Below are 25102 nucleotides of genomic sequence, written 5' to 3' on the forward strand. Positions count from 1 at the left end.
AAAAAAAAAAAAACAAAAAGGAAATTGTTAGTAAAAAGCATACTCTGGTCTTCAATGAAACGTGCATAAATGAAGAACTTCTGCCTAACTACACTAGTATACATGTACTTGATTTAACACAGTTAATACTTCGGCATCACGCACTTTTCAAAAAAATAACACGAGTAAGTCGTTCCTATCGTAAGCCCTAAACATTTAAACTTTCTCTACTGAATTTGATACTGTTTAATTAAAAGATGTATTTATTTTGATCAACCCTAAACATTTTTGTTTCTAAAAATAATTCACGGCAAATTTTTGTAAACATGTTCGTTGTCATCAATCTTTATTTCCAGTGACGATAATAAGAGCTCTTAATGTTAATTAGGTCAATTCTCTATGAGGAAACGACAATTTTCTTCTAAAAATTTTCCTCTGTTTGTTTTTCTTGGCCTGTTAAACAAGGTCATCAAATACAAACTGTTGAATCCAAATCTGTGGTTCCTCCAGACCGGTTTTCTCTTTGTTTATTTTAGCTGTGCAGGTTACCGAGAAAATTCGTGTCACGTATTCGAGTCGAATTCTCATATAATCACGACAGGCCAACTCAAGCAAGTTGTCTCAATTCAGGAACAGGATGATGATATTCTACTGTCATGTGTGAATAATTCAAATAAATAAACTCACTTCTTGGGGCTATCACGTGATTTACATTTGAAAAATTATACTGTATATCCGATAGAAAATTAGGTTATAACTAAGACGCAAAATTTACGCACCATGTAATTTAAAAATGTTTTATTCATAACATTTATTTCTGAGAAGTAGTCAACATTTTATTTGAGCTTCCACGAAATCATTCATCCCAAGATATCTCGTAGCATTGACAGATAACCATAAATTGGTTATAAATTATCTCCAAAGCCTGTACATTGATTAGAAGCTTAAAGGCTATAAAATGAAATGTTTCTACCGCCGACCATATATGTGGTCGTAGTCATTTTCGATAAATATACCTATAGCTTCCATGTTATACATTTGCATATCCCGCATTGCCTGCAAATTTTAGAGTATATTTATAAGAAATAATTAATTTACCTCATTAAATAGAAATTAACGCAAACGTGTAGCATAGAAATCACGAAAAAGGCAACGTCAGAGTGGAAATGATGTGCAGGTTGTGACGATAGAGACAAAGTGACATGCTGTCTAGTGTCGATGTGGATCAATGTCACAATCTCGGTCAAATATTCTGTCGAAAGAAACACAGTTCATAAAACAGTGACACCAGTTTCTGTCTGTTATGTAAACGAAGTCAAATAACGTGTCATTTATACCGTAAACAATGTTTGCTCATAGGTTTTTGTTTTTTAATGTAAGGTACAAACGAAATTAGGCTTCAAAGCTCGAACTGAAATTGGCCAAAAGGCTTACGATGCGTCTGGCAGCGCTTCCAAACAATTAGTAATTATTTATATTAATATAAATATAATTACAAATTATTACAATATTATTTATATTATTATTATTAAATAATAATATTTATATATTATTATTTTTATTATTATTTGTAACAATTTATTATATGTTATTCGTTTGATGAAATGCCAAATAATTATATCACTCGATTGAAAAACGAACTAATTACCCTGTACCAGATTAAGAGAACGTAGGATTGGCTAGGATTTTTTATATTAGAGTCCCTGACCTGAGTCCCCTAACGCCAACTTGTGTTTTTAAGAAAAAAGTGCGCATTAATTCCCTGTATATAATAACAAATTCGAAGCTGATCTTGAACATTGAGTATATAATTGCATTAAAAGTCAATTTTGTACATAAAGTTCATGAATGTAAGTACAAAATATACTGTACATTAAAACTATACAATAACAAATGCCCAGCCAACTTGCGGTCTCCAGGATTTTTCTGATTCCTCTTAGAAGAAGACATCAATTTGGAAATTTTCACGTATTATTTAGCTGTAACAATTATGAAATAAAACAAAGGCAAATCCAATCCTTCAAAGTATTAGTTTACTTACGAATCAATTTATGCTCATAGCTTCTGTGTCTCTCGCGTAAACATTACTGTTTCAACTCTTCTTGCTTTTATTCTAGAGGAAATTATACATTTTATACATACTTAATTATTTTCCTTCCTAATATATTTCTACTTCGCACTAAGCTTCAAGCAATGCCCCTCTGAATGCTATTGTGACAATGTACTGCACGATATCCTAATAAAATTTAATTTCATTCACTCAATTACTTAATCTCACTTTATTCTTGGAATATATTAGCATTTCTCAATAATGACTTAGCTTATTACATGACCTATAAAATTTGAACAATTTTTCTTACCTAAACAAAATTTCCGAAACTATAACTTCCAGGGAATCATTAATAATCAACATCAATTTCCGCTAGAGCACAATTAGGCAACAAATCTTACATTTTCTTCCTTAAAATTCAACTGAGTAATAACATCGCAATATTCATTTGCGTATGCTTGTGCGAATTATCGTACTGCGTTTTCAGTCCGCCCTTCATTATCTTGCTCTCACTTTGAGTCTCAATTTCTCCGTCTTCTTTTGTTCCCTTCGTTTCTTCTCTTCTTCTGGCAGTCCAAGCATCTTACTTTCCAGCAAATACACGGCCAGCAGCGGCAAACGCCAGCGACCGCGAACCTGTCAAACGAATTTTAAATTCAAATGACTCCCAAGTTAAGTAAAACCGTTAATTATTTTATCGATTAGATACTTGGTTACTTGTTATACTTCAATGAACTCCTGGCCCTAAATGTACTTAATGGTTATCCCTTCGTTTTAATCTTTCATTTGCTATTGTGAGCAGAGAAAACTCGTATCGCACTTCGAGATATTAACGTATTATAGTAAATAATTCATTATAAATCATGACTGGAAACCAAAATGAATAGGATCTGAGAAGAAGAGTGCCACACCTCGGGCCTGGGAATGCCGTAGAGCAGGAGTTTGTAGTAGCCAACGCTGGGGGGTATGATGGTCACGTGGATTTCATCTGCCGATTCATCCTTCTTCAGAATTCCCTGGATAAAAATTGTTCTGTTTATATTTAAATCATTAGATTGTCTCAAGTCGTTAACGATTTTCAAAGGAAAAATGTAAGCCATATTTTTAAACCAAGTGTATTTGACCAACATAATTGTCCTGGATGTCTCGTTTTTTTGCGTTAGTTTCTCATAAACAGAAAATCATTTTATTATTTTGTTTGCCTTATCTTATTTTGTGCAATTTAAACAAAACTTCCTAGCTCATTCAGCCGTTTCTCCATGCTTAAACCACCAAAATTAATATCGATCAATTGTGTTTTGATAAAACTTGACTTGTTTAGCTTGAGTTCAATATTAAGTGTGACGAATGATACAAACCCTACTTTAAATGGCATTTACCTTGAGCTCTACGTTATTGCCATCCTTATCGCATAACTGGAACATGAGGAGGACATCGAAGGCTTTCTCGAAGGTGAGGTGCTTGCGGCCCCCCCAGCTCACCAGCAAGGGGCCAGGTTCACTCACAAGGTCCAGACCGCACTGGTACAGCCGGGGGTTGGCGCCCCAAACCCCATCGTGAGGGGGATAGGGGATGAAGTATTTCCGAGGCTGATTAGAAGACAAGAACAAAATTTTTCAGTGACTCTGGTAATGGAAAACGTACGAAATAACAAACAATTCGGCTGAAGTTAACAAGAGAAGGAAATGAATGTTCGAGACGATGTCACGAACCCAACAAGAAAAAAAAACAAATTTCAGTTATTCTGGTAATGGAAAACGTACGAAATTACAAACAATTCGACTCCAGTTAATAAGAGAAGGAAATGAATGTTCGAGACGATGTCACGAACCCAACAGTCAATTTCACTGCCCCAATTTAAGAAAGTTAATTATGTTCAAGGGGTCGGAACGTCGCAATAAGAATTGTTTTCCCGCAATACTAAAGGAATTTTTAATAATATAAACGATCATGGTCGTTTTTTTTATTATGATTAATACTAAACTCACAACAATCGCCCAGGAATGAGCCAAGTTTCGTTCAAGATTAAACATTAGTTTAAGCAATACAAAAAAAGGTGCTAATAGGAATTTCTACATTTTCTGGAACTTCTCGCGTCATAAACATCTAATAAAAAATAATATTGCCGATATTATTATTAAATAATTATATGCTAGAGGTTCATCCGTCAATACTGTTCGTACAGAATATTAATTTCTAACCCGGTTGCCAACTAATTTGTCGCCTTACCTTCGTGCAAATGACGAGGAAGGAGACCACGTGTCCTAAAGGAGTATCGTCCGTCTCGATATCGTCTTCAGGTTGAGCTAAAATTCTGACAGAGAAGCCTTATGCTTAATTATCGCTCAAAATTGTTGTTTGGGCAGCATGAACAGAGAACTCACTTTCAAAACTTACTTTAGTTCAAGACCAGCTACAGTAAGAATCTGTCAAACAAAAATATATCTTGTCGCGAGGCATATATTTGCTACTAAGCCATATTTAACCTGGTTGTTTTTAACAATGAATATTCAAGTGATTATTTGCCAACTCTCAAGAAAATATGTTGAAAACTTTAAGACTAGAAGGCCTAAGAAATTTCGTAGGTAATTGTCCGCAAGTTGTACGTGTTTTCACAAGAACTTAACTTGAAAGAAGGTGTCAACAAATATAACTCAGCACTCACTGCTGTGAGTGACAGAGAGCGCATTTTCTCGTCGACGAAAACGTGAAGTCACGGACGGACAGACGGACGGATGGACAGACAGACGGACGGACGGACGGACATGGCAAGCACAATAGTGCATTTTTTCCATAAATGAGAAAATGCGCTAAAAAGAATGAGCAAGAGTGAGGCATTCTAACCTCAAGACGAGAGGCGCTGTGGTGTTAGGAGTCATTGAGAAAGTTACCACGGCGCCGCCTTCCTTCAACGAAGCAAACACCCAGCGGTTCATCACATCACTCTCGGCCTTTAAATGTACGTAGGCGTTTGTTAATCGACTAATTTTAATTAACATAAATTACCTGCATCCTATGAAGATACCTTTCAGGTTTCATGTTTTGTCTTTTAAATTAGAGAATTTTTCTCTCGACAAGCGTCCGTTGAAGTAATCTAATACACTAAAATGTAGTAAGAGATGTTATAAAAATAAGCCAAGGTTTCTGCATGTGAACAGTCGTGCTTAAAAATTGGTCAACTCTGCTACCGACAACAAGCACTCTTAACCTTTTGGAAACATCTGTGAAAATTAAAATTTTAAGAACCCAATTCAATAACAAAAATTAATGTAGGATCAAAATTTTACATTAGTCTTTCAAGCTAACCTCGTCCGCGGGATAGAAGGAATATTTATATCTCATGTAAACCGACGATGCGAGCTGCAGGTCTCCATGTTGAGAAAATATGAAGGGACTTGTCCTTTGTTTTCTGAACCGCAGACCACATTTCCAGAAATGAGGAGTGATCATCGGAAAACTATTGAATAAATCTAGTGAAATTGGAACGTCCATCAGTTGCCACCTGAAAAAAATATTACAATTCACAATGACATGCCACTTAATTTAAATGTAAATTGAACTAAAACAGGAGTTATGACGGCAAAAATGAAAACCAAAAATATTCAACCTCTTTTATTTTATTCACATCATTCAACTTTTCTACATTGTAGGAAAAATTCAAATATTATTAAATTGTTAAATGAATGATCTTTTGAAAGTTTTCCCTGACCTGTAATAGTTTCCGATGTCCTCGGGATGGTAAGGATAATGTGTGTAGATGAAGACGTCGGGGTCTGGGAGGAAGAAGTGATCCTGCAGGACGGCATGAAACCTGCCCTGTGCGTCAGTGTAACCTGCGCAATAAATACCCTATAGTTGTACACAAAAATTACTCAATTACATTTACCGAACGTTATTTCCCCGCGGTTAAAATGGAAGATTTCACTATCATGATGTTGGACTTTTTTTAAATTTAAAACGTTTTTTTGATAATATATATAAGCTTTTTATCCAGGCCCTCCATTGTAAAATTATACATGTCATGTCAAGGTATCCATTCTAGTTGTATATCTTAACTAAAGAATATGAAAACAGGAGCATAATGAAGGTGTTTTCTTCGATGACACTGCCAAAAAGCAACATAAAAGCACTGCCAATTTGTAACATAATCATTGATAATTGTAATTCTACAACACGTGCAAAGATGGAGAGAATATTCGAGCAACAACCGATTTATTACTTACTGTAAATTATGTACTTTAATTTTATTAATGAATTATCGTAAGATACCTGCTCCGTAAGTTGGGTCTACAAAGCGCCATGTATCGAAGATGAAGACCACGAGCCAGAAGTGCAACACGTCTCGGGACGGGTCGAAGCGACGTCCCACCCTACAAGTTATGACGGATTTATCGGTCATATTCACATATTCATTATTAATCACATATTTACATATTCTGATTTAATTATTTAAATCAGAATATGTAAATATTAAAAATGAAATTAATACAATTAAATTCATTAATACAATTAAATTAATTATTTAATTGTAATCCAGGATACTAGTTTGAATGCATATTACATAGTAACATAGGACTGTTTCCGGTCAAAAGCAATTGTTGCAATTAGAATTTTTTCGCATATACTTGTAATTAAGACCATTCAGAATTCAATAATTTCGTCTACTGAATAAGACGCTCAATTGATTTCCTTGTCCTCCTTATATAACTGTTCAATTCCAATTTTGAATTGACCAATACACCGAATATTTTATCACAAATTCATCCCATTTCTCACCGGAACTCTCTGTTCCTGGCAAATCCCTGGATACGTCTGGTCCTGACCGCAGCTCTGTCGCTCAGCGCCTGGAACAGCGCTACGAAGTCTTTGCTGACGCCAGCCCTGGTCTGCAGCACCTGCTCTGCGGTCTGTGCTCGCTCTACGAACTTCCAGTCATACCTGCAATATCGTAGTATAGGCAAATCTACTTCAGATTAAATAATAATTGTAGATATTGTTAGATGCTGTTATGTGTTTCATGTCTTACGTAAACGTGCTCTACACGTTTACATAAGCACGTTTACGTAAACGTTACGTAAATCGCAGTGAAAGCTAATCTCCTTCAGAATACATAATAATTGTAGGTATTTTTAGATGTTTCTTACGTGTTACATGTTTTATGTAAATGTGCTCTCGATAATAACCTTGAATTTATGATTCTTTCGGTCATATTCAAACAAGATTAATATCTTCGGTTGGTAACATCCAATTTCCTGAAATTGATCCCATAAAATTTCAGATAAAGAAAAACTTACCTGATATTTTTTGTGATCCATCTGAATATAACCCGCACCTTCTGCAGATCATTGTAACTTGGAGGGCACAAAAATCCAACGAGTTGGTCGATGCTTCTTGAGATCTGAAAATAAGCAGTCGTGTAAAAGTCGCAGACATTTCAAACTTTCACTCATTTCTGTTGCGAATCAATTAGAATTTATCCTCTTTCCACATTCTTGGTCTGCTACCATCAGCAAACATCATCGAATTATAAAATAATTTTATTAAGGATAAAAGGAACATAGTACTCATAAATCTCTGTATTCATTATTGGCACATTTATTACAGAGGTACATTATTCGGCCAGAGGCATTCATGTAGCTCGGAGTGGCAGCCATAAATGCGAGTGTTACCATTGAACTTTAAGTAGATTAATACAAAGGCATTGTTCTTTGAAGCTTGTGACATGATGAACTTTAAATACAATGATTTGATATTCATAAGGATAAATAATTGGCACACACCTCACTGGACGCTGCCAGCGCTCGGTTGTCCAGTGCCGCGAGGTTAAAATTTCGCAAGAGTTCCTCTTTCCGGCTGGGCGGTGGCCGCGCCGCGAATTCCGGAGACTCTTCGTCTCCCTTCGTTTCGGTTTGGACGCTCACGTCAATCTGGGATATCGCATATGGTGAAAATGTTATCCAGTCCTGTGAAATAAGGTCTTGCAATGATAATTAATTTCATAGGAGTCTGGACAGAAACTAGAAAGTCGAACTTTAAAGCCAGAACACAGCCAAGTACGTTTTGTGAGAAGTTGCTTCGAAAATTGTGTGACAAAGACAACAGACATTATGTCAAGCACCTAAATAACGGTGACCTTATGTTAGTAGCGAGAAATCTACCGGCAAATACCAAGTAAAGTGGTTTTCTTATAGTCAATATTGCTCTTTAATTTTTTTACCATCTTCCGTTTCTTCCTGTAGAACTTTTGACTGGCTTTCACCACTGGCAGAAGATCATTAAGATAGAATGGACCAAGCGTCTCCCAGAGCGCCATAGAATCTTTTCGAGGACGTTGTGCGATAGCTGCGTTCTCCTTGGGAGCTCTGAGAGGAGCAGTGACCACGTCGGAGGAAACGCTGAGTGAAGGGCTGGAGGAGGCCAAGAAGGACCCTTGCTTCATCAGTGATGGTAAGGAAGTGGGCGAGTAAGAAACAGCTACTGATGGCGCTGAAGACTCCATCGAAGAACTCCTTCGGTCCATTTTGGAGAAATTTTTAGAAGAACTTGAAGCTGAGCTTTCCCGTCTAATAAACAGGAATTGAATTAAATTTGATTCTGAAGAATTAAATTCCAAAAATTTAACAATAAAAACTACTAATTTAGTCATCAAATAACTTGGAGCTGTCTACCATTTAAATGATTCACATTGAAAATTTTTATTACCTAATAATAGTATCTACAATTAGTGCCTCCATATGACTAAAAAAATATAACTCTGCAGTACTCACTGCAGTGAGTGACAGAGAGCGCATTTTCTCGTCGACGAAAACTTGAGGTCACGGACAGACGGACGGACAGATGGACATACAGACGGACGGACGGACATGGCGAGCACAATAGTGCATTTTTTCCATAAATGAGAAAATGCGCTAAAAATATACATATTTTTGGCCCCTGTATGATAAAATCCTTTAAGTCTGGAACATACACATTATAAGGCGTGATGTGGATAATGTTGTTAACGTTGCGTGTGATGGCAGCATTCGTCGCAGCTGCCGACGACGCAATCGCTGCTGAGTCGTTGAGCTCCCCTAACTCCGGCACAGCAGAAGGGGGCTGGTCTGGAGGCTTGGAAGCTGCTCTTGTCGGCAACAAAAATTCCTCTTCCGTCTGAGTAGAGACTGATGCCGTCGTGCGTTCCGTCTGCGATTCAGCATCCCGGAACTGACGAGGTGTTATATAGAAAAAAATAGGGTGTTTGTACGTGTGGAATCAAAAAATAAAAATCTCTATTCTAAGGTTTGCAATAATTACGATCAAATTGAAGAAGTAAAGCATGATTGAAATCACTCCCCATCACGAATGGTTAGGCGCTCACCCAAAACTTTATCAAATCACTGGATTCGCAAGAATTGATCTGCTAATTATAACACCGTGCAGAATCTCATTAGTTGCTACGGAAAGTGCCTTTAATAACTTGCGACAGCTTTTCGTCATATAAAAATATCAGCAACGCACCGGTCTTATCGACATTGAGACAAGTGACTTGGCTACTACATTTTGATTTATGAGAGAAAATTCCTCACCGTTTTCTTAGGCTCGGGCTGGGCAGGGTTGACATTGGCTTCTGACGCGGCGAGAGGGAAGTAGCGGTAGTCTGTCTGCACCATCGCGTCTGTTCTGTTCAACTCTGACCACCACGTGCATCATGAATATTGAAAATTATTGTTGATAACGCGTAATGTTTAAGATATAGTGAATTGAAACAACAGAGTTAATATATTAAGCACCGAGATCAGAGTAGTGTAATAACAGCATGATATATTTGATATTTGAACACATTTAAGCAACACAACTGAACTAGCAATAATAGTGTCACGCGCTCACAGTTCACGCAGTCCAAGAGTTGAACTCGCCCCACCCAAGGGTTCAACTCACGGAAGGGCGTTGGGTTTTCAGGGTTCAACTCACGGAAGGGCGTTGGGTTGTCAGGGTTCAACTCACGGAAGGGCGTTGGGTTGTCAGGGTTCAACTCACGGAAGGGCGTTGGGTTTTCAGGGTTCAACTCACGGAAGGGCGTTGGGTTGTCAGGAAGGGTTTGGGTCTCCCTGTCCTGCAGGTCTGTAAGGTCCCAGTCGAGTTCGTCCTCCTGCACCTCGTCTGTTTGCACCTCAACCGTCTGCGTCGTGTTGCGCCTCCGCTGAAATTGGCTTCATATTACACTGTATTTCAACCGGTAAGTATTTCTTCATGATATTCAACTTGAATGCTTTCCTATACCTATTTTATTCAATAACGTATTGCATAACAGCATGCTATCCCTGGACTCTTAGATCTCCCAATGTACCAATTATAAACAATTCTTCAGGAAACTTATTACGAGAATCTTTTCCTCGGATGTGCAAGCGTCGGGACGATGTGCTAACCTTGCTGGCTATTCATCGCGGTAATGCACGTAAGACTACGAAATCATTCACTCGGCAGCAGCTCGAGGTGCTCCGTAACGAAACTTACTTCCTGGTATCGATCACTACACGAATAGCACAGAGGAATGTTCAATCCATTCACCAAACACATAAGTCAAGGAAAACCCATCTAATTTGAACGCTGTCCCATGCATGAACTCTGAATGGTGTACAATTTAACTGGGGCTATAATTATTAATTAAGTCGGACGTAGACAAACCTTTTGCATTTGAAGAAACCTTACTTAGATTCCGTGTTAAATACTAGAAGTATGTGAGTGAAAATATATATTATATAGCTGCCAAGGACTACTACACACAGGACATGCATAGCCTATGTCCAGCCTCTGCTAGCAGAGGCGATCGCCTACACCTGTCTCTTATACACATCTAGATGTGTATAAGAGACAGGTTCTGACCAAGGACTACTACACACATTGTAATACTATTGTATGAAACAATTATGGGCATATCATTTGTTGATGCCACTAAAACAACAGCATTTTCATAGTGTAGGCGATCGCCTCTGCTAGCAGAGGCTGGACATAGGCTATGCATGTCCTGTGTGTAGTAGTCCTTGATAGCTGCATAAATATATATTATATATACATTGCCTGATCATTATTTCATTACCTTGCGCGCTGGGAGGCTGACAAATAAATCATGAATATTACCGCCATGGCAGTACAGCTCTTAATTGCATCTTTAATCTATAATTTAGGAAGAAGATTTAACGCACTAAAATGTGTGTCATAACTACACGGATGTTACAGTAAACATTTCAATATCTTTCACCTGAGCATTAATACGTAGGTGTGGTATTACTAGGTTTCTACTTGTTAATGATTAAGGAGAATGTATTTTCTCACTATCGATGAAACCTCATGCAAATAACATAATCTGAATTAAACTTACATTAAAAATTCAAATAACGTGTTAATGAATTGCATTCTTATGAAAAATAAATTCACGCTTCAAGCATTGCTGATACTATAATTTTTAATTAACTTGTAAGTATGTGTAAACTATTGAATTAAAGTTACAAGTTTAAAATAATATGCTTTTAAAAATTACTTTTTAAAGACAACACTTCTGAAGAATCCAGTGTCTTGGATGTTACACATGTACAATGAATTTCTAATTTTATTTTCAAATATTAAAATAAATTATTTTTCAAAATTTTTTTAAGATATCAAAATTTTGTAAATTTTCAATATTATTTATTCTGTCAACTGAATCATGCATTGTCTCTGACTTTATGCAATGATGCAAAATTTCAGATCGATTGGACAGGTCAAATCGTGTCATATATGGATTATAAGATTTGTAGCAGACGAAATTATTTTTAATTTTTTTTAAGAAAAAAAATAATTTATAAAATTATTTATTATGTCAATTGATTCACACATTGTCTCCAACTTTACAAAAGTGTGCAAAATTTCAGATCGATTGGACAGGTAGAAGTGTGTCAAATATCGATAAAAATATTTGTTGTTGACAAAATTATTTTTTTTTTATTTTTTTAATATTAAAAAAAATTAATTTTTAAAATCATTTATTCTGTTAATTGATTCATGCATTGTCTCTAACTCTATGCAAGTGTGCCAAATTTCGGATCGATTGGACAGGTAGAAGTGTGTTGAATATCGATTATAAGATTTGTAGCAGACCCACAAACGACAAGAAGTGAAGTTAAAGAGAAGTGTTGTAGTTAGGTTTTGTCACGAAAAATATTAGTACCTTAGTATCCATACGAGGATCATATATCTGAATAACCCTAATTTGTGGAACAGTAAACAATTTATAACTTTTTACGTCTTTCAACGCTCATCACGAGGACTAAATACTTTATCATGCTCGTTAGATGCACCCAACATTTATCAGCACCTAAATGAGCTTCGTTGAATTCATCATTTGACGGTACATCAGAAGCTGCACTGCATTTCATCGACCAGTAGCTTTGAGTTCGTATATTTTACATCGCCTCCCAAGCTTCATGTTGCCAGGGCAATGTCGCCCTACCTACCGTCTGCTTAGCAACCCTCGCTTGCCCGGCCCTCGGCCACATATGGCCCAACTATATCACGGCAGCAGCTAAAATGCATGTGCAAATACGAATTTTTATCTGTACATAATTTTTTTATTAGGTATGTTTTTCTCATATACTAATATATATCTAAATTATTATCAAGTAAGGAATAGAGACCAAATGTAATTCAGAAGGTCATTTGTGACAGTTTATCTGAACTCAGTTCCACGTGATATTCCTTCGGAATATTCAGTCATAAGACATTTTAATTTCGTTGTTCTAGCACGGCACAACCTAGCTTATTCTAATATGGATAGATTGAAATCGATCGAATGGTGGACAACAACATTCAGAACAAATCTAATTGTTTTTTTACTCAATGTACAGTGGTTTATAAATATTAACTTCAACAAAAGAACCGAAATTATAAACAATGGACAAAATACGATAATAGTTTAAAGTTAATGTTTTGCTGCAAATCATAGTGAAGACATTTTTTTCACGTTTGTCGCGTGATAAAATTGTCTGAGACTTGATACCATCGCATGTCGCCTTTCGTGCTACCGATCGTTGTCGAGTCTCATGGTCTAACTTTGCAATCAAGTGCGAACGTTTTTTGCGAGGAACAATTTCAGTTTTGTGAACAAGTTTCTCAGAAAGAATACGCAAATTTTTTCCAACCGGTATGAAATGAAACCATTGTTTGTTTATCATTATAAATTAAGTATGTATTTCCAGGAAACCGCAATTGCACACTGAATCGTTTGAATTGCTGTGAAACTTTAAAATGTATTACGAGACAGAAATGGCCCTCAAGAAAATTCTGTTAAATTATTATCGGTCATAATTCCCGTTAAATTTTCAGACTGTTTTGAAAGATTTATATTACGTGAGCAAAAGATTCCTTATCAGAGAACTATTGATAGGCTAAAAAGACAACACTTCTAGAGATGCCAATGTCTCTGATGTTACACCTGTAGAATGTTTTTTTTTATTTCTTATGTATTTAGAAAAATATATTTTTTCAATTTTTTAATATTTAAAAAAATTACATTGTAAAATTTTTTATTCTCTCAATTGATTTATGCATTATCTTCAACTTTATGCAAGCGTGCAAGTTTTCACATCGATTGGACAGGTAGAAGTATGTTAAATATGGATTATAAGATCTGTAGCAGACAAAATTATTTTTAAAATTTTTTAAGGATTTTTTTTAATTTTCAAAATTATTTATTCTGGCAATTGAATCATGCATGTTCTCCAGCTTTACGCAAGTGTGCAAAATTTCAGATCGATTGGACAGGTAAAAGTTTGTTAAATATTGATATAGCAGACAAACAAACAACAAGAAGTGAAGTTAAAGAGAAGTGTTGTAATAAAATAAAAATCCATTTTTAAACAAGTTGGTACAGTATGTATTTGTAAAATCATCATGTATAAAACCCTGACACTATTCAGCCATTTGACAGTGACACAGGTACAGTTCCTTAATCATGACCTCTTCGTTATAAACTAAGTCAAATTTCTGATTGGAAGTTCTTTTATGGTCTCGTTCATCACCATCAGCGCATTGCAATCACACGCATGCATGATATGATTCTACGCCTGAGGTGCAACTGCCGGCAGAACTCAGTAGTCGATAGTCGAACCTAACGATAGAGATCAATACTTGCCAAACTTTCAGCTTTTGCAGTGATGCCTCGTACCGCATGTTTCATGAAGAGGTTTACGCCCCGGTGTCAAGCGTATATCTGATAATGATTCGCGAGACATGCTGGGTACCATTTGTAAATGTGTCTTGCACATGGAGAGGCTCTTTGTTTAGCTTATTTGATGTGCCATCCATACAGGCCAATTCTCAAGGCTCTTGTATGCCTAAAATAACACCTAACCTAACACTAAACCAGACCCTAAATCAAATCCTATCCAAACCCTAAACCAAAACATAAAACTAACCCTAAACCTAACTCTAAACCTAACCCTAAACCTACCCTAAACCTAACCCTAACCCTAAACCTAATCCAACTCCGTCATGAGCAGGTCATCCGTGAAAGACCTGCGTGCAAGGGAGAGTTAGCTGTAGCTGAACTAAATTCCACTAAACAAAAACTAAGAAAACCTATATTTGTCAGCGACACTCACTTTCTTTTTTCTGTTGATCCACGAAGATTGCAGAACCTTTTCTGGCATAAGAACCTCGCCATCATCCTGGTAGTCAGAGTCATTGAGTTCTTCGTTGGACTTCCTAAATTCCGGGACGACAATTGTGGCGCACCCAGACGTTTGAGGATGAGAAATCCGAATACCCATTGAAAACTTATTATCTTTGCGAGGCACAAGAGAGAACTGTCGGTTTTAAGGTATGAAAGGTTTCTCGAGCTGCCCAAGCCCAACTCCTTTTTCTGGTAGATGCAATCGTACTGGAACGATTCAGTAGTAGGTACGTCAGTAGTCTGAGCCTCCACGTGTTGCGTTCCAGTTTTGATCAAATCGTCGTTTACAAACTCTTCGTGTTCACAAAGTGCTGCAGATGCCGAAGCACTCCGGATATTCTGATTTGAATCAACAAAATCTCATTTAGGGAATTTTTTGCAGCATTTTCAATAGTCGTCCTATGATTTAGTTGCGAGCAATGTAAACCAAAATAATTCAGTACATATTCGACGGTGAAACCTTGATATATTGAGGAAGACAGTGAGGAATGAGGAAGACAAAAATAGTGAAATCATCCCCAACTTTTTTCGCGGGACTCTTCCCTCCGACATCGAATCCTGAACGTAAGGTAATAAGCCTTTGATGACAGCCTACGATCTTTTCGCTTCGCAATTTGAAGTCCACTCAGACAGTCGACCTAGGTTTTGCAATGAATCCTTGAGGGGAATTTTTTCACTGTTAAATCGTACTTCGGTTATTTGTCTGTTTTCCTGCTCCTGAAAAGAATTCACTACACTTAAAATTTGTAGCGGAAGTTTTTCTCTGATTATCTCTTTCTGCAGTAATGTTTAAATCTCTTTAAGTCCTCTACTGAAAATTCAGATGAATTATTTAATTTGAAAGCTCGTCCTTATAATTTTCTGCGTTTTTTCTAGCCCATTATGGCACTGTCTTTATTGACTGTTGCAAATATTTAAGAAGAGCCAAAAAATGTTTTTAGCAAAAATTATCCCAAGATGTCGTACGCCAGCCAGATGGGAGTAGTCGGCGCTGAAGGAAGTGCGGCGATGAACAATTATTAGCCTGATAGACGAGTGTCGTCGCCCCGGCCATGCTGATACCTGATCAAAAATAAATAGCATTAACAACCAATTATAGTGATAGTATTTTTCCACAATAACTTTCTCTATATACGTACTTCTGTAAAGTATTTTATCATATTATTGCTAACTCACGTATCACAGATTTTATTTGAACTCTTAATAACTGGAATGACATTAGACAGCATGAAGAGACACGTTAGGGCAATTTAGGAAGAATTCAAGTCATACAAGCGAACCAATTTGCAGAAATACGCGTAAACTTGGTCATCTCAAATTCAAACAGCTCACATTTTGAAAATTGATCTTGTTAACAAATGTTAGGTGATCAAGTAGCATTAGTATTATTCAAATTTCTGCAAGCTCATTATACAAAGTAAATGTATGCGCGCTGAGTTACTAGGTTTCTCGTATAATTATTGTCGCATGAAGATGAGTCTAAACTCATCCTGTCGCATATGAATTGTACAAACAAGGCATCCTAGAAGGATTCCTCATATCGCCAGCGATTCCTGATGCCATCGACCGTAGGATCATCGAACCAATACTTATCAAATATGGACCGCAGAGTAGCCAGTGGCACTGCCTAGGTCAAGACAGACGTGGCGGTGCGATATAACTGATGTAACGCTCTCCTTCCTTCAGAAATATTTACTTCTCTGACAAAGAAAATTAACGCTTTTTGACTGAATATTTCAGCACCGATTCGTATATTAACACAATCTTAGCCAGGTTATTTTTTTGAAGGCTACGCAAAAATGATGAATTTCTGACGCAGTGTATCTGCATTGCAGTGCTCATGCAGTGAGGATATGTACATCAAGATTTTACTGCCTCTGCCTCATACGCTCTTCTCAAGTAATAGCTTGTACAGTGTACAAATATCTATTGAAACCATGTCGAGAACAAACAATACAGAGAGTGCATGATCGAAAAACCATCGAAATTTTTTTAGTAAACAACTACGAAATGAACAATCTAGTCTTTGAGTGGAGTAACTCGTGCAGAATTTGCTCGAAAAAAAGAGATATTTCAAAGAGGGTTCAAATTAATTCGTAGGCTCTACGTAGCGGAGGGAGCCGAGCCCAGAAAAATGGCAGATACGATGCGTTTTGGTCTGTTGTGTTTTTTATATAATAACAATAAAATCGTAGTGGTTCCAGCACCATTTAACAATACGAGAATTTTTTGCATCGTCGCAATTAAGTTAAATGCATGTTAGTACAATGTGCTAGCTAATCTACAGTCACATATTCCGTTTATGGCCAAAGAAACTGAAAGATAATGTTTTTAAAATGTTTCTTAATTCTGCTTTTGAATAAAATGAATTTTGCCGCTGCCAAAAAGACTAATTATGAACATTACTTAGATAAGCTGATATTTTAGCAGCCGTTCTAGGTGTAACCCGATGCTCTCAGTCACGCACGCTCAGCAAAAAACTATCATAACTTTACTCTTTAATGAAAAGGTCTTCATTCTTGAAATATTTTCGAAAATTCAATATCGAAAAGACAGTGTGTATGATATAAAAAATTATTGATTTTCGCGTCTATAATTTTGTAAAGTTTTAATCCATACTGCGAGATATTTTCATTTCAAAGCATATAAGACTAAATTAATGTGCATAATTTGTTGTTCTTTGTGACTCACATGGAGGAGTTTAGAATTAAAAACAATGGCGCTCAATTTGACAAAGCAATAGTTTATTTGCTCACGAGCGAGGAAAAAGAGGCTATAAAAAATTAAAAGAGTTTTTTGAGTACAGACCGAATTCAATATATATTATCTACAACTTGCATAAAAAACAGATTCGTGCACTGAATCTTAAATTTTAATTGACCTATTCACTATAAATACGTAATAATTTAGAGTAGTGCTCCTAAACTTTGTTGCACTGCAGTCATCGTTACAGCGAATCTCCAATTGCCTTTCGCGAGTCCATTATATCATGTTTAATAACCAGCTTGATATCGTCTTGGCAGCAGGTATTCCTATGATAGTCGCTCCATTTTCATAATAACTGCACCACACTACACCTCGTTCATTCTTTGTAATTGGCTAATTAAAACTCATAAGTCTACGCTGAACAAAAAAGTCATATAATCATTATACGTAAACGCACGATTAGCGGTGCTATCAAAACTTGCTTCAGTGCGCGTGACGGCTTAGGCGCGCACGTGACGGCTTAGGCGCGCACGTGACGGCTTAGGCGCGCACGTGGCGGCTTAGGAGCACGTGGCGGCTTAGGTGCGCACGAGCACGTGGCGGCTTAGGCGCGCACGTGGCGGCTTAGGCGCGCACGTGACGGCTTAGGCGCGCACGTGGCGGCTTAGGAGCACGTGGCGGCTTAGGCGCGCACGTGGCGGCTTAGGCGCGCGTGGCGGCTTAGGCGCACGTGGTGGCTTATATATAGGCGCACGTGGCGACTTAGGCGCACGTGGCGGCTTAGGCGCACGTAGAGGCTTATATATAGGTGCACGTGGTGACTTAGGCGCACGTGGCGGCTTAGGTGCGCACGTGACGGCTTAGGCGCACACGTGACGGCTTAGGCGCACACGTGACGGTTTAGGCGCGCACGTGATGGTTTAGGCGCACACGTGACGGTTTAGGCGCGCACGTGATGGTTTAGGCGCACACGTGGCGGCTTAGGCGCGCGTGGCGGTTTAGGCGCACACGTGACGGCTTAGGTGCGCACGTGACGGCTTAGGCGCGCACGTGGCGGCTTAGGCGCGCACGTGGCGGCTTAGGTGCGCACGTGACGGCTTAAATAAACAATGCCGATACAGCGGCCGATTTCTCGTCTGCGAGAAATCGGACATAGGGCCAGACTATTAGTGAACTAATAGTCTGGCCCTATGTTGAAATTTTTTTGTTGGTGCATCATCATTCAACACATAAATGACTCATAAAAGAGTGTATCACGAATGAGCACCGTTTCAATGTTTCGATTTTAACAAAATTAATGATGATTATTACTTTTTTATTATTAGTATTCTAAGAAAAAATAATACTAAAATAATGCTAAAATAATAATAAAATAATAATATCAATAATCAGCATGCATACAAACTGGATCAGATTAATCTGTTGATTAGCGTAACAAAAAAAGGCACGATAAATAAAAATAATTCTTATTAGTAACCGAATTGAAAAATCCATAAATAACGAGGAAAAATACCGGCACCATTTTTAAAACATAGTATTCGCATTACATTTTACAATAGCTTGCAACTTACTCCATCTAGTGAAATAATTATTTTTCCGTTTGGCCGAACCATTGTTACAAAATATTTCAATTAGCAAGAAAATTTTACTCGTCTGTGTTTTGAGACGAATTATAACTGCGCTCGAACATGAAGAATGGAATATGTTAACTTCGCTTGAATGCATTATTTGATAATGCAATTTAAAGTATTATTTCACATCGTCACAACACGTTTTAAAGGAATTTAAAAGCAAAGAAAACGCCAAGAAAATTCACCATATCGATATTGAAAACGTTTCGGAGTCCAGCTCCATCATCAGTTCGACTAAACTAAAAATGAATAAAATCGCTTTAAAAGTCAAAATTAAAAGTAAATTTTAATTTTGACTTTTAAAGTGATTTTATTCATTTTTAGTTTAGTCGAACTGATGATGGAGCTGGACTCCGAAACGTTTTCAATATCGATATGGTGAATTTTCTTGGCGTTTTCTTTGCTTTTAAATTCCTTGTGAACTTGCGATATAAGCAGACTAATGATATAAGTACTTATATACGTTTTAAAGGAAAATAAGTAACTCCTGGTAAAAAAACACGAGGGCTGCAAATTATGGATGAATTATTATTATTTTCTATTAATTATTGAACAATTTATGACCTGAAGGTATCGTGGTTCGGTGATGACAAGTGCACTTGCAGCGCAATCGACCACAACAATAATTAATGACACGAACGTGTTGGATGTCGCAACTTGAAATTCAGGGAACGTTGAGTTATCGTCGTGAAGCAGCCCCTGGCTCTCAGATGCAGTCAACCTTATCACTATCTTAGAATTCAACGTCGTTTTGAACCACAAAACATAACTCAAGAAAGTGAATGAAACGTTCATTTATATGTATTTGTGTAAGAAGCCAGTTGAACAATTTGTGAGAATTGATAACTAAATTATCCCCATATAATAAAAATCTATTCATTAAAAAGGTTGAAATATGAAGTTATTTCTGAAATACAGAAATTCTTTACATTCACAGAAATAGAGTGAAAGAGACAGGCCTTGGGAGCTGCAGAGTCAATATGGCGGCTAAGAACATTACAGTCAAAATCGATGTCGCGTCGGTCTCTAATATGCATGCGTAACTGCTCTGCAGATAAAGAAGCAACCACTCTAATTAAGCGGAATGTTGTTTTCATCGCATGCTTTCTGCTATGAAATGTGTCCTTTAGGAAGATTCTTTCAGGTTAATTGTTGTTTTAACGGTTTCTTTATAGAGGCTTAGTATTCGTGAAGTCCTCCAGCAATGTTCGTGGAACTCAATTGTATCTTTGAACTGATGTGACATTGAACGAAAATGAAAAGGTATCATTGAATGACAGTGATTAATTGGATTAATAATTGAACTGAACTGATCAATTGAATGAAGTGATGCACTGAACTGGAGTGTTTAATTGACCTTGAGTGATTAATTGAAATGAAAGGATACTATATCTGAAGTGATCAATTTAACTGAAGTGAGAGTTAAATTGAGTCATCGAGCGAAACTGAGACTTGATCGTTTTCTCAAATTAACCAACGAGACAAGATAATAAATCTAAAATATGTAACAAAGGGAAAAGCCTTTCTCGCATATCTTATCATTTTTGGAACACAAAGAATCCGAAGACCGTTCAATTTTTGTACTCTTTCCAATGTCGTAAACAAATTCGGGTCGGTGTAAAAAGTTATCGAAACGCAGATGCTTAGATTCCATAAAATTTTCAGTCGCCAAAGAGAGGGAATAAGGAATTTAATTGATGCATTGAACTAAAGTAAGGAAGTAATTCCTGCAACTGAAATTAGTCATAAAATGGAAGTGGTAAACACAAACTGCAACGCGACTCACGCTATATATTGAGGTAAGGCGGTGACAGGGCTCATCGCATCGCTTAATTAAACACTACCAGCGCTGCAACCATTAATATTTTACGTAGTAAAATATTAATACGAACTTGCCTTGCTCGTCATTTATCACAGAGAAAGAGAACACCCACGCACCGTGGGCAACAAATGCACACAATTTGCTCGTTTCTGCACGCTCTTTTGTTGAGCCTGCGCAGTTTTCTATTCGGTTCTCACTTCATCACAAGTGCAGTTAGCTTCCATCAATTTCATTGTTTCCACAAACAGTTTCTTTATTAAAATGTAGAGAACCGCAAATTTGTCAACATTCTTCCTTATAGTTCGTCAATCCAAGTTCAGTCACCACATATGCGGCACGATAGCCAATCTGCACACTCACTGGTAGATAATTGAAAACTATTGAAACCTCCTAAACGTTCAATTAATAAGTGATTAAATCTATGTAAATGCACACAAGCTTACACGATATTCTGCAATAATCAATCGTTTCGTTTGAGATAAACAAACTAATTAAGTTAATTTAAGTTAATTTTGTCAGTTTATTTCATCTCACTTAAATTTGAGAAGAAATATGAAGTTAGATAATAAATAACTACAAGATAGAGCGGAGAGATAAAATAAAGTTTCAATTATAATCAAGAGCAGGCATTACAGCATTAAATGTTATATAGAAGGTTTCCTATGCGAGATTGATTATTATTAGATTATTATTACGATGATTATTGTCATTGTTCAGGAAACAATTTGAAAACATCGCTTTTAGTTGAAATTATTGTGGTTTTTGTTATCAAGACAAACTCATCATGGTCTTCACCTTTGCCAGATAATTTATTATTCGATCAATTTCTTTATAATGCATCCACTATTATAACGGCATTTTAGTCCGCACGCAAGGAAATTAGTCAAATTAAACTTCTTGACTGGAGACAAAGTTTTTGGAAGGTCTTATATTCAAACAAGATTTTATTCTGCATCAAATCAGCCGTTCACTTTATGAGCATTAAAATACTCTAAACTTTCTTTTTCGTGCACTGCACAATTATTTATTATATGCACAAACTCGTCAATGAAGTAAAAAGTACTACGCTGCAACAAGCAAAATTCGTAAATGATACAAACAATGTCCAACTTTACAGTAAATTTCAACACCTCGCAGATTCCACTAAACTGTAACCGAGACGAACAAACGAAGACACCCTTTCGCCTCGGTCACTCGGCGGCAACTGACCTCGGAAGCCTTGCCCACTACAAACTCAACGTTGTACCCACAGTCAGTCTTAATAAATAAGAGTCAATGATGCGAGTCAACTTGTCAGCGTCATGTTCGTGGCATGACTGATCAGATATACCGGTAGTTACAAACACTCTGCGCTGATGTGGTCCGTAAGTACTATACTATTAATACCCTATACTTGAAGTGCAAAAGTTAACTTAATAATCACCACGTGTCAAAAGTAAAAAAAAAATACTAAATTATTGGCTCAATTTAATAATAGGCCATCTAAGCGGGAGAAATAATCGCTCTGATTTACCACTTTGCTAACTTTACTCTGAAAAAAGGGAGCCGAGACCGCATGAGCATGAATTTCGTCATCAGGACCGACCTAACTTTAATCAAGATATTGACTGCCTTTAGTCGACGCGATGGACACTATTTAGCTGCACTTAATTATATATAAATTAAACCCCATAGTGCGATGCTCCCACCGTTGAACTTATATTGAAACCAATCCCATTTTTTCGTATAATTCATCATAATAAATGTTTCGTATTTTCCTTTCATTTGAGCTCCGAAAATTTGTGTCACTTCGAATGCACTTTTCAAAGTTAAATCTTCAATATGTCTATATTTTATAGTGGGGCCAATGAATGTCTGGCCATACGCCGTATTTGCGACGGAATCACATAAATTTTACAGCATCTCTTTTTACTATTTCTCTATTTTATAAATAATCCTCATAGTGATACTATTGCAAAATAAATATCTTAACTGATTATCATTTGTCTATTGTTGCCCGAAATGCAAGAAAATTTGAAAGTGCTTGTACACGGGAAATGTTCTAATCGATAGTATAAGAGTCAAATAAATTTCATTCCGAATAACAGACTAATTTCTTCTTCAGTGACATGTTGCAAGGAGCCATATTCATCAAATTTTTGTATTAAAATTGTCGTAAAATCGAATAAGAATAATGAACTAAGGTTGAACCATACTAGAACCTCATATTAACTGCACGGAAATCTGAAGCAATATGAACAATGTATGAACATCGTCAAAAAGTCACGCCATTTGAGTGAAGAAACGCTTGGCTGCATCATAACATAACGTTAGGGCGCTAGCAGCAAATTAGCTGACAGGGCGGCTTTTATTCTCAATGTATTTTGTTATTACTGTGGACCTATACAACGAACAATCACCACACAATAAGTTCATTAAACTGTTCGTTGATGATATTTTCTAGAATTCATTTTGCACTTTAAGCGCACAGATGAACTCGGTAGTCGGTACAGTTCACTTTGATGAATAGCTATGGACTGTTGTAACAGCAGTTTCGTGCCCTGCATCGACTGGAATTTTAATCTCAGTCATTTCATTGTCAAACATGAATGTCGCCGACCAAACTACTACCTAAAGGATAATTGGTTCTCGATTAAAAAAGCTTCTACTAACGCTCCAAAGTTTGAAAACAAATTGAACATGCCTCAAATTATATATTGAACATTGGACCGCAGCTCCGCTGGCTTGCATTTTACCAATAGTGAAGTGCACTCCGAACACGACATAGAAGTAACCGGAAATATCCAGATCTGTAAGACTGAATATAAATGTTTACAAAAACTCTCTAAAAAATTACGACGATCAATTTTTATAGCACATTATTTGTAATAATAGACTTCGTCTATAGAGTGCGTTGTCTTGAAGATTGCATAGACTTTTTCATCAACTCTGCACGCTCAGGCTTTCAATCATCGCATATAAATGAATCTGCGATTCCTTAGAATTATTCCTGTCATGAAATTCTTTGAGATATTGACAGATATGAAAAGCTTATATTGAAAAAATATAACTCATTACTCACTGCCATGAGTGATAGAGAGCGCATTTTCTCGTAGACGAAAACGTGAAGTCTCGGACGGACAGACGGACGGACGGACGGACAGGCGGACATGGCGAGCACAACAGCACCTTCTTCCATAAATGAGATAATGCAATAAAAAGTTACTATGTTGAATTAATTCGGAGGGCTGAAGTGAGGTGGAGTTGGAATTTGTTCGCCTCTCCCGCTTTTGTAGGCGAAAAAAATGAAATTATTATGCAAATTCAGATGGGGAAATATAGAATATGACGCAATATACAGGCTGGTTTGGCCTATATATAGCGTAATTATTCATTTTCACTTATCAGGACAGTATTCTGAAAGCTTTGTGCTACAAGGGTCATAAAAATCAATGTTTTTGTTGGCAATTTTTACTTTTTTTATGCTGCGGCGCAAACAGGAGCAAAATCTCTTCGATTTTTTTTTTCTCGCGTCTTCACTTTCGTAGAACAGAAGACAGCATTCGTGACTACTTAGAAGACGGGCATGGCATTTTATTTTCACTTTAATATGAAAATCAGTTAACTCTTTCGCTTTCATCAATTATTCACACGAATAAGTCTATTGAAATATTGCACATTCGTAGACATTTATTATACTGGCCTTAAAACCACCGTGCAATGTACACTTGATCTGAGGTATTTACTGTACGTTGATGCCCTTGAATTTCGCTGATAGCTCTAAATTCATCATCGGTCGCCACAGTCGCTCATCCAGAGACAGAGGCATGCAATCGATGTATGATGACATGTTGCGTTGTTAGTAGCGTCTCGGTCTAAAACAAAGCACACCAAGGCACATCTATTGGAATTGAATATTGCTCGTTTCCATGTTAAAACCATTCTAACATCATCTGTTTCAAGAGTTCTAACATCAATCTGTTGTTTTTTTTTTTGCTGCCACGCACTGTGATCTAAATATTTTAAATGCAACCAATTAATTATAGAGTAAGCTATTTCATTTATTCATCGTGTTTACCAAAATATGTTACGAATCAAATGAAATTTTTTATATCCAAATATGAGTCGTAGTGTGTGACAAATTATAAAGCGTTTACAGTTGTCCCTAAGTAACAATCTGCACTTTTCGCTACGATACAAATGTCATCGATCTACAATATGACGATCTATATTATTAACCACAAAAAAAA

General features: G+C 36.8%; 1 protein-coding gene across 1 annotated transcript; it reads right to left on the reverse strand.

The window, feature by feature from the left end:
* Positions 1–1524: 1524 nt before the first annotated feature.
* LOC108673319 (hillarin) lies at positions 1525–14852 on the reverse strand. Its single transcript, XM_018161124.2, has 16 exons — positions 14644–14852; positions 10079–10208; positions 9595–9698; positions 8997–9232; positions 8247–8592; positions 7810–7956; positions 7324–7427; positions 6806–6967; positions 6299–6399; positions 5739–5862; positions 5336–5531; positions 4874–4980; positions 4259–4343; positions 3409–3618; positions 2941–3045; positions 1525–2665 (listed from the first exon to the last, which is right to left on the reverse strand). The coding sequence occupies exons 1-16, from the start codon at positions 14809–14811 to the stop codon at positions 2528–2530; spliced, it is 2463 nt and encodes an 820-aa protein (XP_018016613.1). The 5' UTR covers positions 14812–14852; the 3' UTR covers positions 1525–2527.
* Between the last annotated feature and the right edge of the window lie 10250 nt (positions 14853–25102).

The sequence above is a fragment of the Hyalella azteca genome, unplaced genomic scaffold (assembly GCF_000764305.2).
Source record: "Hyalella azteca isolate HAZT.00-mixed unplaced genomic scaffold, Hazt_2.0.2 contig15116, whole genome shotgun sequence".
Classification (NCBI taxonomy): Eukaryota; Metazoa; Arthropoda; class Malacostraca; order Amphipoda; family Hyalellidae; genus Hyalella; species Hyalella azteca.

Bases quoted from the DNA above. Each gene is read 5' to 3' on its own strand.
- LOC108673319 (XM_018161124.2), bottom strand. From the start codon at position 14,811: ATGGGTATTCGGATTTCTCATCCTCAAACGTCTGGGTGCGCCACAATT. The intron at 9,233-9,594 runs GTGAGGAATTTT...ACACCTCGTCAG, and splicing joins AGCCCGAGCCTAAGAAAACG to TTCCGGGATGCTGAATCGCA. The intron at 7,957-8,246 runs GTAAAAAAATTA...GCGATATCCCAG, and splicing joins ACAGGAAGAAACGGAAGATG to ATTGACGTGAGCGTCCAAAC.